The sequence below is a fragment of the Gouania willdenowi genome, chromosome 17 (assembly GCF_900634775.1).
Source record: "Gouania willdenowi chromosome 17, fGouWil2.1, whole genome shotgun sequence".
NCBI lineage: Eukaryota > Metazoa > Chordata > Actinopteri > Blenniiformes > Gobiesocidae > Gouania > Gouania willdenowi.
In genome coordinates this window covers 21,767,733-21,785,892 of record NC_041060.1, presented here as the reverse complement: position 1 = coordinate 21,785,892, position 18,160 = coordinate 21,767,733, and the positions used below count along the sequence as shown (strand labels likewise).

The 18,160-nt window shown below is 37.9% G+C and overlaps 1 protein-coding gene across 13 annotated transcripts in view; it reads right to left on the bottom strand.

Moving 5' to 3' along the window:
- LOC114478755 (receptor-type tyrosine-protein phosphatase mu) overlaps positions 1 to 18,160 on the bottom strand; it is a 229,975-nt gene that overhangs the window by 175,575 nt on the left and 36,240 nt on the right. For all 13 annotated transcript variants that reach the window (XM_028471987.1, XM_028471977.1, XM_028471983.1 and 10 more), the window contains exon 2: positions 1,236 to 1,358. In XM_028471987.1, coding sequence (XP_028327788.1) covers positions 1,236 to 1,245 — 10 coding nt within the window. In that variant the 5' untranslated portion in view covers positions 1,246 to 1,358. The remainder of the gene's footprint in view (positions 1 to 1,235; positions 1,359 to 18,160) is intronic.

The window sequence follows — 18,160 nt, the reverse complement described above, 5'->3', positions numbered from 1 at the left end:
TAAAAGTATGATAGAGCTCATGTACTGGTCATATGCGTTCAAGCCCTCGCTCACTCTGGTGCCTCAAGAAAAAGAAAGCATATCTTAATATTGTTTAAATGTATTACAACAGATGACAAGGATGTGTGTTGGAGCTACTTTTGAATTATATGGAGCAGTTATTGCGACTTCTGTTGCATATCGCGTTGAAATAATCCGCATTTCTTAGACAGAGGTCCAGCTACAGATTTCTCCTCTAGTGATTCTGAGGAGGAAACACCCATGAGAGATATGCACAAAGCCAGATCCAATACGTTGTACAACTAAGATAGCACTAGCCATTCACAAGGACTTATACATGGTCTTTTATTAGAGCTTGCAATTAACTTCACTCCCGGTAATATTTAAATAATTTTAGCCAAAGTAGTTTAGAAAATGAGAGATTCTTTTACAAACTTACATGGATATGAATTTATTTTGTTATGTGCTTGAAAATCTCAAAGTTCTCTTTATTCAGACCACCAAATGTCAGAAAAAGAACTGGCCCAAGAAAAGAGACTAGTCAAACTGATCTGGCATCTGATTTTCCCTGTTTTTGTTCATGCAAGATTTAAGCATACAGGGAAATATTTTCTTTAAAACATATTCAACAGAATTATTCCTTTTATTATTATTATTATACATCAATTTTATATAGCGCTTTTCTGGGTACTCAATGTCACTTTACAATGATTAGAACAGTGTTGGGGGTCGGTGCCTTGCTCAAGGGCACCTCAGCAGTGCTGGAGAAGTGCCCGGGCACCTCTCCAGCTACCAGAACAACTTCTTATAAAGCATTTTTGGCAAGACGTTAGTATTTCAGTAATTAACATCCAATTAGGGAAAGCCGATAAATGATAATAGGTATACAATGAAAAACATGTAGGAATGTGTGAAACATGAAATCAAAAACCCTGCCAGAAGGCTGCAAATTCTACAGTTTCATAATATCTAGATGCTATAATGTATTTGGATCTCATGATGGTTTTTTAATGCAGTTCTACCTAAAACCTGGTAATGACCTTTTTCTAACACCAATTAGAAATTCTATATCAAATAACTTTTTCAACAAGTACAAACTTGATATCCATCCAAGGAGTAATCTTTTCTCAGAACTCATTCAAGGAGAGATCCACACCTTTGAAGCAAGAAGTCATGGTGCCATGATATTCTGTATGATGATAGAATGGACAACTCATTGTTCTGGCCTTTCTTACCTGAGGGCATCCATGGGTCTGATGAGGACTTCTCTTTCGTATTGGCCTGCTCCCAGTCAAGGTCATCGTCTCGGCCTTGGCTGTATCCACAAGCTGCCAGCGGCTTCTCAAAGTCACAGTCGCCTGCAACAAAAAGGAAGAAATTCATGTGGTTATACAGTTTTTCCATTAACTTGCTGCTCAAATGAATGAATACATAAATTAAATTCACCTCCAATTCCGCCCCCGATGGTATTCATAATGCAATATGCCAGACAATGAGATGCATTTAAGTGAGACGAAGTGAAGGATTACTCTAGTAGGCGAGGCACAACATACATTACCATCATTAGCAACACGGCAGTCCAATTTCACAATGACAAGCATGAAGTGTCCAAACTCCATCATCGTTAGACATTATGCTCCCAAACTGCACAACCATCAGGGATAAATTGATTTATTTTCCTTGCCGAGTACAGAACTTTGCTGTTCATGTGCCCTAACTCCACAGAGCCACTCTAATCCTTTTTACAAGCTGCTTGCAAAATGACAGCAAGCTACCATTAGGGCCAGGCTTCAACCAGTCTTGGCGTGTGATCGATTAATACAAATACTCCTTTATTCCAGGCACCTTAAAGGCCACACAGAGAATGTGTGAGCTTTTCTTCTAAAGTGCTTTTCAATCCACTCGTAAATCTGCAAAAAAGCAATGTCAGAACAATAGGTGGCCCAAAAGCAATTCACGCTGTGTATAGAAGAAAAAAACTTAAAACACAATAATGGCTCTTTTACACTAATGGGTTGTTTTCAGAGAAGGCAGATGATTTGGCTAAATGACAATGTGCTTCTTTAGATACATGATCACAATGTGGAGAACAGAAGAACAATATATTATCCTTCTCTTTGCCAGGAAGGGATCCACATGGAAATTCAGGAAATGTTTGCTCCAACACAGCTGATACATTTCCAAAAACAAAAGACGTACAAATCTGATTGCATCCAATAATGTAGTTTGTGCCAGAATCTATGCCATACCAAATCCAATATCTTATCTCCTACTAGCTCCGCCTGACATTCTGCTGCATGGAAGCTCTGAGCTGGCTCTCGTTTCCTCATTCATCTCTGCAGTGACATTTACAGCACATGTGCAAATGAGTGGCCAAATAAGGAGGACGTAGGATAATTAATACCCATCTGCACAGGCCAACGGCTGATGATCTACGAGTGGTTTTGTCTTGTGAGCGGGTGGATAAGGAAGAAACAGTGATTACTAGCATCGCAGACCAGAGCTTGCTTTGTACCTGCAGGGCTTGATGTTGAATTGCTAAAAAATCAAACTCAAGAAGAGTGAAATCTGCTATGAAAATGTTATAAAAGAGCACAAACTCTGACAGGGATGGCGGAAAGAATACTCAAGTGATCCTGAGAACTAAAGTTAGCAAAAGATTAGTGTGTGTAATGGCAGATCCAAAGCACTACAAGCCCCGTATAAGAGGTAACACGGTGATGAGCAGTTACTTGGCACTAATTTAAGTTGACTTATGACAAAAGCTACCTGACTAAACCTCCAGTATTACATGATATTGCAGGAGCATGCAATTAAAGTTAACTACAAGTACCCTTTAGTATAAAGTTGTCCTGGATTTTAACGTTTTTGCAAGAATTGTAACTATCTGCTTTTAATGGTCTTTTAATTTCATTTGTGTTCCATAACCCATCATACTGCTCACACTGCTTCACACCATTTACATTGATGTCAACCCCATTTATCATTACATGTGATCAGTACAAGACGAAACCTTGTCTGTAGTGGTAGCATTACAGCGCACGGAGGATGCCGCAAGACGTTTAATGTTAACCTAACCACTAGGAACGAGTGTATCATAGTGTATCGTGTTTTTTCTGCAGTCTGTGCCTTCTCCTCGCCCTCCGAGGGCTTTCTTTTCTGTTTCAGGTGTCTTGATGCTGGATCTGGGGGTTCCTGATCGATGGCTCATGGCTGAACTAGTCTGGGACACTTGGATGGACTTTCCTTCTATCCTATTCTGTTTGCCCTTCTGTTCATTGACCCCAACCAGTCGAAGCAGATGGTTGGGGTAAAAAAAAGAGGGAGTTTTTTTCTTCCCACTGTCGCTAAATGCTTGTTCAAGTGGCTCTTGTTGGATTATTTCTTTCTTACTATGGACTTTATATTTTGTTCAGCACTTTGAAATGATGTTGTATTTTGCGCTATATAAATAAAGTTGAATTCAATTGAGTTTACCAACATTTCTTTGCACATTCCTGTGCTGTTATGGTGAACTGATGTTGACAACAGTACTATTCAGACAGTCATATGGGTCAAGTTTGCTTGGTAGTGCAATATTGCTGTCTTTTATTGACAATATGATAAGTTAAATTCTTGCTGGTAACTATCACTTATCTTGGATGCTACCAAACTAGCAAGAAATCCTAAAACTCACTGAAGAGATTTTACCACTTGGAATGTAGGAAATGCAGAACCAAGGCATTTAACCTTCCTTCAGTCATTTATCCACACCCTCACAAAGCAATTCCAATACACTTTGAGTGAATTCCAAAGCCACAAGTGTCAAAATGTGACAACATTTTCATAATTATCAGACAAATCCTCATCTTCCTTCATAATAATTTCGTATCAGACCTATTTCGCTAAGCTCATTAGCATGAACAGCTGTTAATTGCCACGTTATGAATGGGTACGACTTGGCTCATGATTCTAAAGAGGCACTTTCATAATGACTTCAGCTACTGTATAGAAAGTGCCAGCATGTCAAGTCAATTGTTGATTAAATACAAAGTACCAAAAACAGGTGGCTGGAGACGGTTTGCAGAAGACAAACAGACAATCTTTGAAAAAAAACAGTAGATTTTTAAAAGGTGACTTACACTCTCTCATAGCTCCCCAACATCCAAGTTTTGTTTTACTTTCACAGAAATATTGAGATAGAATATTGGTGTTCATGGGCTAAAAAGAGAGTATGTGCTTCAACCATGCTGCCAAGACACAACTTGTTGCTCATTGACACCAATCTTTGGTTGAAGCATCACAACGAGAGCCTCAAATGCATTGGTATTTTGGCTCAATAGCTGCCTGATCCTGAACCAATGAGGTGGATTTTATTGGTGTTTGATATTCAAATTGATGCCACTTGCAAAAGCAACAAGACGAAAAAAATCCAAGGAGAAAAAATGTTTAAAGAATTCTCCTCATGTTCAATTAAAAGCAGGCTCGTTTTTAATAAATGCCAGTGTTTATTAATAAATCAGGTAAATGAGAGCAAGGATGTAATTTGAAACTTCAAGGATATTAATGGTTGTGTTTTTGCTGAGTTAATTTGAAAAGAAAATGCATTCAATCCTTTTTGCATATATTGAACATGGTAAAAGATTATAGTTTAGTGAGCTAAGTTCAAGGAACTCAGTGTTAAGCTATTAGTGTTCATCCTGTGTGCTGATGCAAATGCTAATTTGACCAATTCAGCCAACGATTCTTGCATAACTGATGTAGGTTTGAGTGTCTCTAGAATAAAAAGATTAAGTACTAAATACTCCCCCATCATTAAAAGGGAGAAGTAGGAAAATCAAAGATGCAAATTGGTATTTTGTCATTTGTTTCAAATGTTGCACAAATTTAACCAAGTCCTTGCTGAATCAATCATGGATGATTGGCAGTGGTTAAGGAAGTGGGCTTATAATCAGAGGGTCACCGGTTCAAATCTAATCTGGGATGTTCAGCAAGTCCCTTACCCCTATCTGCTTGTGTTGTACATCGCTTTGGATCTAAAATAAGTTACTTGCAAATAGCAAATACTTGAAAATCCACAAAGAGATTACAGAGAAAGAGAAGCCAAATGAGTTCAAACAGGTCGTTCTTCAAAATTTCCACAAGTGGCAATGATGAAAAGTTAAGGATTGGTATGGACCAAGAAATAACTTATTTCTTAGATGCATGAGGATCTGTTAATTAAAGTTCTCTATACTTACACCTGCTCAGTCTTGTTACAGCATCGTAACCACTGTTGTATGTTCTCAATATAAACAGTTGCTTCTGAGTCAAGACATTGACTAGGTACAAATTAATGCAGATGAATGCATCAATCAATGGCTTCATGCTAGTCCTTCTCACAGCAGGAGGTTTACATCGCCGCCAGTGTGGGGCAAAACCCTTGTTTAATCAGGCCCGACAGCTGCTGAAATAGATATACAACGAGAATCTGCCAACTCTCAAGGAGATTTAACTTTCAATAAAAGCATCTGTGAGGTGTGGGTAGTCTGAGAGGTACAGATGAATGTGCTCCACCCTGTCAACATTCCCTTTTCAAGACTAGCAAGGATCCTGGAGAGAAAAAAAAGGTGGCCCCAGATATGTCATGAAACAATTTATTCCTGAGTGAAAACACACAATACTCTCTCTTCTCACGCAGAGTGCATTTCAAAGAAATCTATCCGTCTTTTCCTGAACTGAGCCAGAGGCCAGAATCAATATCTCCACCCCTCAAAGCTGGAGCCAATTTCTCCTAAAGATTTTCAAGTCCGTCTTAAAAGGGCTTTTGTCACTGCACCTGTAACAAAGGTAAACTTTTTCCTTTAAAGGTTGTGTGTAAAAGTTTGCTCCTGTGTTAGAGAGCAGACATAATGAAGAGGGAATGCAGAGAAAGCAGATTAGACTAAACTTAAAAAACAGCTTTAAGAAAATAACTGCAATGGAAGGATTATCATTGGTTGATGATCAATAGGCGACTGTGGCTCACGTGGTGGAGTAGTTGTCTTCAGTGCCATTTCTAGCTTTGTGGGGGCCCCCAGTTTGCTTAGCTACATAGAGATTCTTAATCCTCTAAATGGTCCTTATTGATGGGTACCTGTCAATCATTCCCACAATACCTGTTTGCCGACATCACACTGTGTGATTTTGGAGAACATATCTATTTCATTCTTTTCAGATGAGGCAGAGGACTCGGCTTTGGGGCCCCTCGTGGTTTAGTGGCCAAATGCCGTTACATAGTTTGCCTATAGTCAGAAAAGCCTTTGGTTGTCTTCTGATTGAGAGGTTGGGGGTTCCATTCTCAGGCTATATTGCTCCATGAGTCCAAGTGTCCTTGAGAATGATACTGAACTGCAAGATGCTCCCAATGATGGATTAATGCCTTGCATTGCAGCACCGTCACCATCTATATGTATCATCTATACTATTTCCCATATCATCAAATCATAACCGTCACCATCTATATGTATCATCTATACTATTTCCCATATCATCAAATCATAACCCTTGTGCAGCTTATTGCCAACTCCAGCTCTTGATTTGCCTTGTCTTTACTGTGAGTCAACATAGTGGATAAATGAATGGATTTCATGTGCATAGTAAAAATTATAGATAACACAGAGACAATTATTTTAAAAACTCTAATTTTGTGTTCAAATAATGTTTTTTCAATGCTTCTTAAACTTTCAAAGCAATCTGTTAATGTTCGGCATTACCTCACATACACAGAGAGCAGAAAAGCTTCTTGGTGCTTTCTGCAAAGAGGTCAAGGCTTACCAGTAAAAAGAAGAAGAAAAAATAAATAAATCACACAATTAAAACACAAATGTTACATTATGTTTCTCCTATTACATTATGATATTCATTATTCAAACTTATTTGTTGATGCCAGAATGTGATTCAAACATTTGTTAAAAAGCATGAGCACTTATAAATTGCACTTGGCTCTGTAATGTATGTCGTTTTGTTATCCATCCATGCCTAAATGGCAAATCAATAGAAACATAATAAAAAGAAAATAATATTATTGGATTACAAACCCTTAATTTATTTAGTACAAGATATCTCTGTTTCAAATCCTGAAGAATGACTGACATGGTTTGACAAAATCTACATTAGCAAAAAAGACAGGAAGTTATTTAGTTTTGGTTTTGCCTAGTCAGAAATATCGGTCACACGCGTACGCGTGCGCACACAGCCATTATACCCTTAAACAAACCCCATATCAATATAAAATAAAATACATTATTTAACATGACAATATAATTTTACTTGGTACAAAGAAGAGAAACACAAGACATGATCCGTGCACTAACTCTGAGTTGCATATGCCATGTGACTAAAAGATTCAGTCTGCTGTAGTTTAGATGACAGCTGTTAGAATATCCTCCCTGTGAGGAGACCAAGCACTTTTCCCAGCATCACCAGTGCTTCTGTCCCAGTAGAAGATATTATTGCTGCAAGAACTCCTTAGCCCCCCTGCCAATTCTGCAATTACCAGCCTTCCAACCTGTCCTGTCAGCCTCGGATATCGCTGGTCTGCCCTTCGCCCCAATCTGCCAGTGTCTGCGCTTGTTTTAACAAACATCTTCTCTGCTGGCGTCCCTGCAGACTCAAACCACAAGGCAATCTTGGGTAATTCAAAACCAATGTCGACTATCTCCCTCCACTACGGCCAGTTTACAGCCTCAGAATCCAACAGCTAAGCCCCTTGGGGACTGATAGGCCTTTTCACTCTGGCCCCATTTCACTTATCTATTGGCAGCTCCTGCCAAGTTCAATCTCTGCAGTGAATTGCATGTACATGTACTATCTGTTTGGGGACTTTGAACTGTGGGAAGAGATTCAGACAATCAATCTCAATATCATTATCAATCACGCCTTGCTGTTTTCCAGATTGATTCAAAAGGAAATAAAGACATTGCAAAGACGAGTTCCCATGATGCTGCCTGAGCCATGCCATGTTATCCAAGACAAAGTCAAAGTTATTATAAAATTAAAGAAATATTCAGACTCAGAATACTTTATTCATATTGTGTAGAAGATACTTTTACTAAGCCAATAATTGGAAGAATTAGTATCCATATACCCGTTTCATAACTAATCAAACAGTCTATGTTTAGGTTTCCCATTAAAGCAACACTCTTGGTTCCCAGTGCCCTTCTTTGGTCTTGACAAGCTAGTATCAAATTTATGAATGTGCTTTACATCTCGAGAACAACATACTTCCTGATCAAATTCACCCTTGTGTACTGTTGATGTACATTGACGATGACAAGCAGCCTTCTCCTTGGATATGATAAACCTTGATGGATGATTCTGAAGCTACTGCTTCTGTCAAGAACTTCCAGTAAATGACTTTACATTCATTCCCATTCTGCATAACCTGCCAAGCACCAATTAAGATGAATATGAATTCTGGCTGGGAGACATCCTTATTGTCATTTATCTCCCCCCCCCACCCCCACCCCCACGTAATAAAATGAGTACTCAAGGTCTGTGGCCTTGAAAATGCCCAGTAGTGAGAACGCTAAATGCTATGTTAATTCCTTAAATTTAGCATCACAGCTTGACAGAATTTTTGGAGGAGATGGAGCAAAAAGAACAGACTAATGTTTTAAGTCTTCGACATCTGATACAGTCAAATTTCAAAGACTCAAGGAAAAAAAGTGCCGGCTGTGATTGGTATTCATTTGACACAGTGTGTGCTTTTGGAGCAACCTGACTGACGGGACAACGAGAATGCTAGTTAACTATGGCTCTTTGCCCTATTGTTCACAGCATTCTCGTCTCAATAAACACAGGGAGCTACAATCTGTTTCACTGCCTCTAGACAAAGACAGAGAGAATGAGGCAGTTTCCTCTTCAGCTTGTTGACGCACAGAAAGACTGAGAAAAATAGCCTTGTTTGTCTTTCTATTTTGTGGCGTTCAACATACCCTCAAAAATGATATGGTGACTGAGTATAAAGAGCGCTCGAATAAAATCACTGTTTGACTGCACAAGAGGAAATGTGTTTTGATCAGCGAAGTGAGACAATTCAGTGAAAAGAACCAAAGTCTTAGAGAGAAAAAAGAGCAGAGAAAAAGGATGAAACAACAGTTTTAACACCCAGCAGTGGGCATTGGATCCATGTGGGATGGGGGTGTTGTGACACTACCTCTACCAGTCTGCACATTTACAGTGTCAGTTTAAGTTCAGTTAATAGTTTAGTCATCTGCGTTTATCTTTCTTTCCCTATAATTAACTAATGCAGGTCCACCTCCAGCAAACTAAATGAGCTGGCATGATGTGTAAGTTAGCAACATGTTTGTGTTGGTTTTAAAACGGAAATTTTGCTCTTAAATCTCTCTTAAAAAAAATGACAAATGTTACCTCGGGTTCACAATTATCGCTATCTGTCATTAGCATGAATAAGGTGTCATGGAGGTTGTCATTAAGTGTGATTTGCTAAATTATGACACCTATGGAGCTATATTGGCATTTTTTGGGGTAGGTGGAGGGATCTAGTGGGGTTAGGGTTACAAAGAACACTTAATGACAGCCTTCATGACACCTTATTCATGCTAATGACAGGTGTTAGGTCATAACAATGAAAGTGTAATGTCAGCCTTTATGTATAAAACTAAAACTTCAAGTACATTTCATTACATTTAAAGGCCTCAGTTAAAAAATATTGCTAATTCTGGAGTCAATAATTAAAAAAAAAAAAAAAATGATATCGCTAAATACAGTCTATCATACCCATATGTATAGATCTGATAAGTTAGTGACGTCTGAAAGTCAGTGCATTACTGAGCTGCATCTGAATTCACTATGTGCAGCGAGTTCAACAGATGCATAGAGCTTCGCCCACACTCAAGTCACAGCCAACAATGAGCTGTGCATGTGCAGAGATATAATAGTAAAGATCCTGTGGCAGACTGTCAGTCAGACATGCTTCATATTTGTAGCAATGTTTATTCAGTCATTCTGCTTCCGACCCGCTACACCCTGGACAGGAACTAGTCCATCAAAAGGTTTAGGAATGCTGAAAAAGAAAAAAATATATAATAATGTGAATTGCTAATGATTTGTGATAACTGCTACACCCACCATCAGGTCATGGTGGCATAATGATAAAATATAATAGACTTGAGGGTTCAAATTCTCTGTAGGCCATCACTGTGGTCCATGAGCAAGGCTAGATCACTGCTCCTCATGGATGTATATGTGACATTAGAAGAATCATCTTCTAATTTTTACCATTTGCAATTGAATTTAATTAGACATGGAAAAAAATCATTAAAATTGTAGTTAACCATGCCCAACAGTTTTGGCTCCTGCTTTGTAGAGCTGGGCGGTATGACCAAAAATGTATATCACGGTATTTTTCAAAATTCTGACAGTTCCACGGTATATGACGGTATTTTTGTTTTTTTCATGCATAGTCAGGTGTTTACAGCATTTTCTACTAGTTGAGAGATGAATTACTGCAGTAGATTGACTTCGGATGGTCTATTTTACTGTCATGACTCATGATGAGTTAATATTGTAGAATAAGTAAATAATAAGAATATAATAATAATTGTATTATTTAATAACAATATACAAATATACAAAAATATAGAAATTTACAAAAAACATAACTAAAAATTATACAAAGTAACAAAAATACACCAAAAACTCAAAATCACAACAAATATACACGGCATAAAGTTAGAGAATAATTTAGAAAATGACTAAAAATGCACACAAAATAACAGGAAAATACGGCAAATATACACAAATTGAGTAAAAAAAAAAACACACAAAATGATTCCAAAAACACACTAAGCAGCAAAAACACATTTACTCAAAAAAAACACAAAAGACAACAAAAAAAATACAAAATAAGTACACATAAATTACACTAAAAACACAAACAACAAAACAACTCAAAACTAGACAACAGTTTAAACTCACTGACTCCAAAAACCCACAAAATGACCAAATAAATAAATAAAATGACACAAAGACAACAAACAACAAAAACACAAAAAAACACTAGTTACTTATTATTGTTTTACTATAGAATATATTAAGGATAAGTAAATATGGATAGTGATAGAGTCTTGAAGTGACATTTGGCTCGACTTTTCTTTTGCGTTCCCGGTGCTACCTGCTGATGTGGAGGACGCCGACTTTAACTTCATACATTCTTGATATTCCACCACATGCTTGCGGCTAAGGTGGTGGAGCAAACTGCATGTGTTGCATAAAATGGTCTTTGTGTTTTAAACATATTTCTTCTCCATTTACACCATAACTAACACCAGAGCGCAACTGTTTACCTTCCCCCTGTGCAACCTTGTAAATGGTCCGGGCTGAAACGCGGCGCAGCGTAGCGTACTGAACATTGTGTAATCAAATACATGGGTACGGCGTTATATTAAAAATTCATATCATAACAAAAATATACACCGGTATTCAACATGAACCGGTATACTGCCCAGCACTACTGCTTTGTACTGAAAATTAAGACTTTGAGCTGTTTCATATTCAAGCCTGTTGTGATGGGCCACTAGTCTTATCTTTAATCCATTAAAAACAGTATAACTCCATATTTTCAGGTGTAAGAAAGTATATCCACACCTGCACAAGATGGAGTAAGTGAGAAAAGGCACTCCCCCCCCCCGTAAATGAAAAACAGCACTATTCCACAGTGAATGACCCTTTCGACTGAACCTCTTCAATCCTGCAAAAACCTGCAAAGTCAACAAACCTTTGAGTTCAGCCTGAGCAGTAGCAATGAGAAGATCAAATGCTAATGTCAGAATCAGCAGCTTACCCTCCCGTTCTCACTGAGATTCCCAGGGTCTAATTTGTCAAACGTGTGCAAAACAATGCCAGAAATGAGCCCGAAGGAGGGTTTTCTCACGAGAAAAAGATGATTATGTTTGATCATAAGACAAACAACAACATTAACATGCTTTGTTGGTTTTCTAAAAGCGGAGCAAATTCATGTTTTATGTGAGTGGGAGGGAATAATTCAAGGTTGAATGTCAAAGAATTGGGGAATCACTAAAGCTAATTAGAAAATGTAGAGACGTAGAAGAAAGGTTGAATCATTGTCTCATGAGGAGTAGAAAAACTAGGCCACAAGGCAGAGCTCGCACACTGAGGCAGAAATATTTCAGCTTTACTTTGGTGCACTGAAATATTATCGATCACACCCGTTTCTGAAAAATAAATTAATGAACCAGTGGACGGGCAGGACAGGGGTGGTGTGTCTCTGGAGACGGAGTTATTGTTTGGATCCTCGCTCAGCAGGTGTGGCTGAAGGGATTTCTATCCCAGTTGATGCTTTTTTCAAAGAACCGTCTTCAGCTCTTCACCTGCAACACTTCAAACACGCAATCAGTCCCTTTGTCTCTCCATTGAAGCCCATAAATCAACTACGGGAAGGAAAAGCTGCAAGGCCCGGAGTAATCCTCCTGGGTCAGGAATCCAAGATGCATGTGCAGAGAGTCTGTGGTTAGCCAGGCCACAGAAAGGGCCGGTCAACCTCACAACATTATGACCATTTAACTACAGTCTCACTCCTTGTTGTGACATTTTGACACAATGCAGATAATTGGTTCAAAGATCACCAACTTCGTTCCACATTTCTACTCTGTAAAAAACAAGTGCTTTTACTATTCATTTTTAAAAATTTTACATTTTTTGAAATTCTTTTTATAAATCGTCAGTCTGAGGAGAACTGTTTGTGTGCCAGATATCCAGGAAACGAACAGACAAATCTACTTTTTTTCACCTAGTCATTTTAAACAGTAGTTAGGAAGAGTTCTCATATTTTTAACAGTGGAAGGAATTATATTTTCTGAAACTGAGGTGGAGGACAGGGGGATGGAATAGGGCTGGGCGATATGGAACAAAAATCATATCTCAATTTTCTCAAAATGGTGATATACGATATAAATCTCAATATTCTTAATTTAAATGAAGTCAGACCAAAAAAACTATTCTGGGTTAAATGTGCTGATACAAAATGCCACACAGGCACATTTTATTACTAAACAGCAGCACAACATGTTCCGCTTTAGTCTTTTTCTCCCATAAGGGACAGCATGTGTGAGTGAGTTCTGTAGTGTGGCTTGTTTAAGGGAAGGTCTGGGTTAGGACGCACTCAGTAATCCCTCTAACTGTGCTTTTCATGCTGTTCTGAGAAGTAGCGACTCCAAAAACAAGTATTTTAATACAAAATAAGCTATTAAAAATATATATCAATATAAACGATGTTGTAAATTTCTATATCGCCGAAATAGAAAACTCAAGAAATCTTGAATCTTGATATATTGCCCAGCCCAAGAATGGAATAGCACGTTTTATTGAAACTGAAGTTGGTCACCTTATCTCTATGTGTTTCAATTCACAAACATTGACATAAGCTAGCCCTTAAAGTGCCACACCTCCCAGTGTCAGTCACAACAATATTGTTGTGTGTTCACTGCCACTACTTGTGTTTTCTAGAAAGCAGTGTTTGTCCAGGGATGACAGATATTTGTGTTAAAAGCTTTATAAGGAACAAAAAAAAAGGACTATGTGGGAAAAATAAGTGGGTGCATGTTTGTTTCTTTCTATAATGAACCTGAGTTTTTGCTTCAAATCAAAGATGTCCTTCAGAAGGCGTTGTGACCAGAGTTAGTACGATACTAAAATAAAGACCTGTCGGGTAACAAACAAAAGAAATGCTGCATTTACATACAACTCAAGTTGTGCGTGAAAAGCACTACAAACTTTTTTTTTTCCATTACATAAACATAAAAGAATCCCAGCATTGATAATGATGGTGTTGGAAGGTTATCCTATAGGTTTGAATCCAACTTTCCAAAGAGAAGCCAATTGTACGCCAACTCACAATCGCATGCGAGAAATGAGACTTTTTCCGTTGATTGGTTATTAGTTCAGACAGTCAAATGGTATGAATAAGTCACGCCGAAAAAAGGAATTCCCAGAGTCTCATTAACGTTATTAAATTTTTAAATCCAATTATTGTAAGACTGTTGGTGACCTATTTTTCTGATTTAAGTGTCCTATCAAAAGCTGACATCCTGGAGTGTAAAGGAATTTTTCATGTTTTAAATGGATGGGAAGCGCGTGCCGCGAGCTCCTTTGGGAGGGTTTGGGCTGCTTGGCCTCTTTTTGTCGTGTCCCCTGGAGAAGGCTGTTATGAGCTACCTGCTGTACCATTCAGGTGAATGATTGCAGGAATTAGTCTGGTGCACACCAAGCACCTCACTGACTTCCTCTAACACCGCTGCTTTTTGATTAACAGTGTGATGAAATGCTCTTATAAAGTCATAGTGCAGCCACATTTTATCTGGACAGAGGTGAAGCTCAATGATGATACAAATTTAGGCCGACTGATTAACGTTAGAGTGCAGATTGAAACACAAGACCTCAATTATTGAAGCCGGAGAGGTTTTTCTTTCCCAAGGTTTTAGAACCTCTCAAGGGCAAACTGGGGCGTATGTGGGTTAGCGTTGCTGTTTCACAGCAAGAGGGTCATGGGTTCGAGCAGTCATTCCTTTGGACAAACTTCCTCAGCAGTGAAAAACCTCATCAGGATTTATGTTATACTATACCTAATAGGAGGTTCATAGGACAGCGTTGATATACAGTAAATAAAAAACAAGCTATAAACTTTCCAAACTCTATAAAATTAATTTAAAAGTGTGTTTTGTAGGGATGTGAATCTTTGGGTGTCTCACGATTCGATTCCGATTCTTTGGGCCACGATTCGACTCCAAATCAATTCTCGTTTGAACTGATTCTCGATTCAAAAAATTGATACAATGCATAATGTGTTAAGGCAAATTATGGCATCAAAACAATACAGTTTGTACAAGATCATTTTAAATACAAAGTCACAAAGTCAAAGGCAACATTTATTCATGCTAAACAAATAAAACCACACGTTTCCTGTTGAGATCATTTCATAGACTAAATGTCTGGGTGAGTTTGTGTGTTTTGACCTAACACTGTTGTCGTAGTAGTCGGAAGTCGCCATCTTGAAAGCCCATGGCCTACTAGTCTCTACTAAGGTCTTGTATTTTCAGCTTGAAAAACATATGCTTGCAGCATGTTTAAGTGTACGGTTTGATAACACTCCTAATACTGTGTTTGTTAAAGTTAAGCACAAACTGCGGTAAATGTTAGCATGAGCATATACATGGGTTTTCCCAAAGAAGCTAGCGGAACTTTTTGTATAGTGTATTTTCTATTATGAGAACACTAATATGTATTTGTATGTTCAGTTTACCAGTGTTTCCTGAGTAAAGATTATGCAGATCTTCTGAATCAGAGCTTTTCTTGAAAAGAAAGAAATGAATATGAATCCATTCAGAATTGTGGATGATTAGAATCCTGACTTTTATGTGAATCCCCCCCCCCCCCCCCCCCCCCCCCCCCCCCCCCCCCCCCCCCCCCCCCCCCCCCCCCCCCCCAGTGTTTTGTAGTGCGAAAAATCACAAAATTTACAGTAATTAGAGATTTGTTTAAAAGTGTTTCTTAAAAATAACATTTAAAAAAAAAACTCTTTATTGTACTGGAATGTAATGGATTTGTCTTAACGCATGTAAGCAAAAATAAGTTGTTTAAAAAAAAAAAAAAAAAAATTAAACAATGATGCTTTAGAGCAGGGGTGCCCAACCGTTGTTTTAGATGTTTCCCTCTTCCAACACACCTGATTGAAATGACCAGGATCGTTATCAGGCTTCTGCAGAGGTTTGCTTAAACCTGGGTTAAAGCTTGAGATTGTTGAATGACAGAGCCTCATTTATTTTTTTATTTTGGGATTGTTCTTTGCATTTTAACTCTTGAGGACAATCACAGTAACAAAGTTGCACTTTTGAAAACATATCTGATGTCTGCAGTCATTTTGAAGTGCATTGAAAAAAAATCAAAAATCAAATCGAAACTCAAATTTTCTTTTAAAAAAAAATCAGAATCGCCCAGCCCTAATGTGGACTGTGCCGAGTGCAGGAGGCGGAGTTTTCTCATTTCCTGTGCATCTCTAATCTGAAGCTGTGGAAATACTGTAAATGTGATTGGTGTTGATTTAAACTCGATTTTGTTCTTTTACAGTCAAAAACTTTTCCTGTGACATTTGCATTATCCAAATTTAATATGGTGATTTATTGACTTCTATGCATTGTCAACACTGTGAAACTCAACTGTGGCACATAGCACAGTGGGTACATTGGGTGCTCGATGAGCTGTGACAAACCGTTGTCGTCAGAGCAACTGCAGACCTGCATAGGTTTTATATATATATATATATATATATATATATATGGTTGTCATTTGAAATCATCTCAGTGTGAAATGTCAATTGTAATGAAACATCGTTTAGAGAAAGCACTGTTTCAGTTTAAAATAGCAATTATAAAAATACCATCGGCGCAGTTTGAACTTAACTTTAAAGCACCAGGAGGCTAATCAGTCAGAAACCAGTGACACCAGCCAGACTGTCAGAAACAATCTGAATAACTGTAAAGGTCATCGATATTCTCACATCTGTAGCAAACGTCTCATCTGGTCAAACATCTCCTTCTGCCCGACCGTCCCTTAGGACTTTTAACCTATATCGGTTTGCCCAGACGAGATAAATCAATCAGAAACCCAGAGGAGCTGCCAAAATCAGTTTCGCACTCACGGCTACGTTCAGGCGATTTTGACACGGCCTCAGAAATGTCAGCGACGTCAGGAGGGACGAGATATAAGCACTGCAGGGCTGCTGGCTGTCATGACTTTGAGCATGAATATAATTAACAACCTAATTTGTGTCACTAGTTTATCTTTGACAGGATAGTCTCCTTTTATACAGTTAACATATGCAAGTGTGTTTTCTTGTATAACATCCAAATTGTTTAACAATATTTGTTCTCGGGTTTCAATCAGTGAGCAGGAAAACACGGAAGACCTTAGACAGCGAGAAGATAAAAGGAACAATATTAACAGATCACGGAATAATAAGTCAACACATCCTGAGGAACTAACTAACTAACTAACCTGCTTTTAATCCAACATACAGCACCAGATGTGTGTGGAGCGTTTAGAGAGAATTGTAAGGGCTGTTTCCTGTCGTGTAATGTTTTTATGAACAAATCATTTAATCATTGACCTGGATTCAAAGGAATTATTGAAGTTGCAGATGAAATTAGAAATTCAAAAGCTTTAAGCAAAACTTCCAAGACATGAAGAAAGTGGAATGCTCATTAAAACCCAGAGTGTGCATTGTTCATTTAATTTAACTTAATATAAATCTATTTATAAAACCCATATTCAGATTATTAGGCCTCCCTTTACTGTGTTCCCATTTCTTAATAACTGTCGGCATTATAAAGTTTAGCATCATATCTTAATGTCGTTTCTTTTTAAGTTTTAATGGCACTTTCTTTCAATTCTCACTTAACTTTCATTAAATTTTAATTATTAAGTCTCATTTTTGGGTCAGGCTTTAACTTGACTACTGTTTCTCTGCCTTTTCAAGTTTGAAGTTTTGAAAAATTAAATACCGGTACATATTATTTCCATATTTTGAATATGACACGGAATGTACCCTCGCATTCATGTCTTAGGACATTATCATGTACAGTATTTACAAGCTATTTGTCCTATTAACAGGGGGGGAAATAATATACAACAAATCTTGCACAAAATTAGGGCTGGGTATTGCCAGGTACCTCGCAATCCAATATACTGTGATATTTTTGCCCACGGTAACGAAATTATCACGATAAGGCGATGATCGGTATATCGCGGGAACATTCATCCACAATACATTAGGCTATCTGTGTAATGTATCATGATTTCTGAAGAAATTCAGAATCTATCGACTGCATTGAATCTATTTCACAGGAATTAGAAAACATTGTCAATTTCACATGAATGACAGCCAAGTAAAACAAAAAGGCTCTTCTTAACACACACTGACTACAACTAGTCCAATGTCCTTGTGTTATGTTTAAGTCTTTAAGACTGATACAAAATAATGCTTCACCAAAATATTAAATTAAATTAACTTTAAATCATTAAAAACAAAATGAAGGCAGAATTTCAGTGCTAGTATTATCAACTTCTCTGTAAACATGGACATATCAGTGCTGCTTAACAAGCAGCATTAACTTGTTTTAATGAA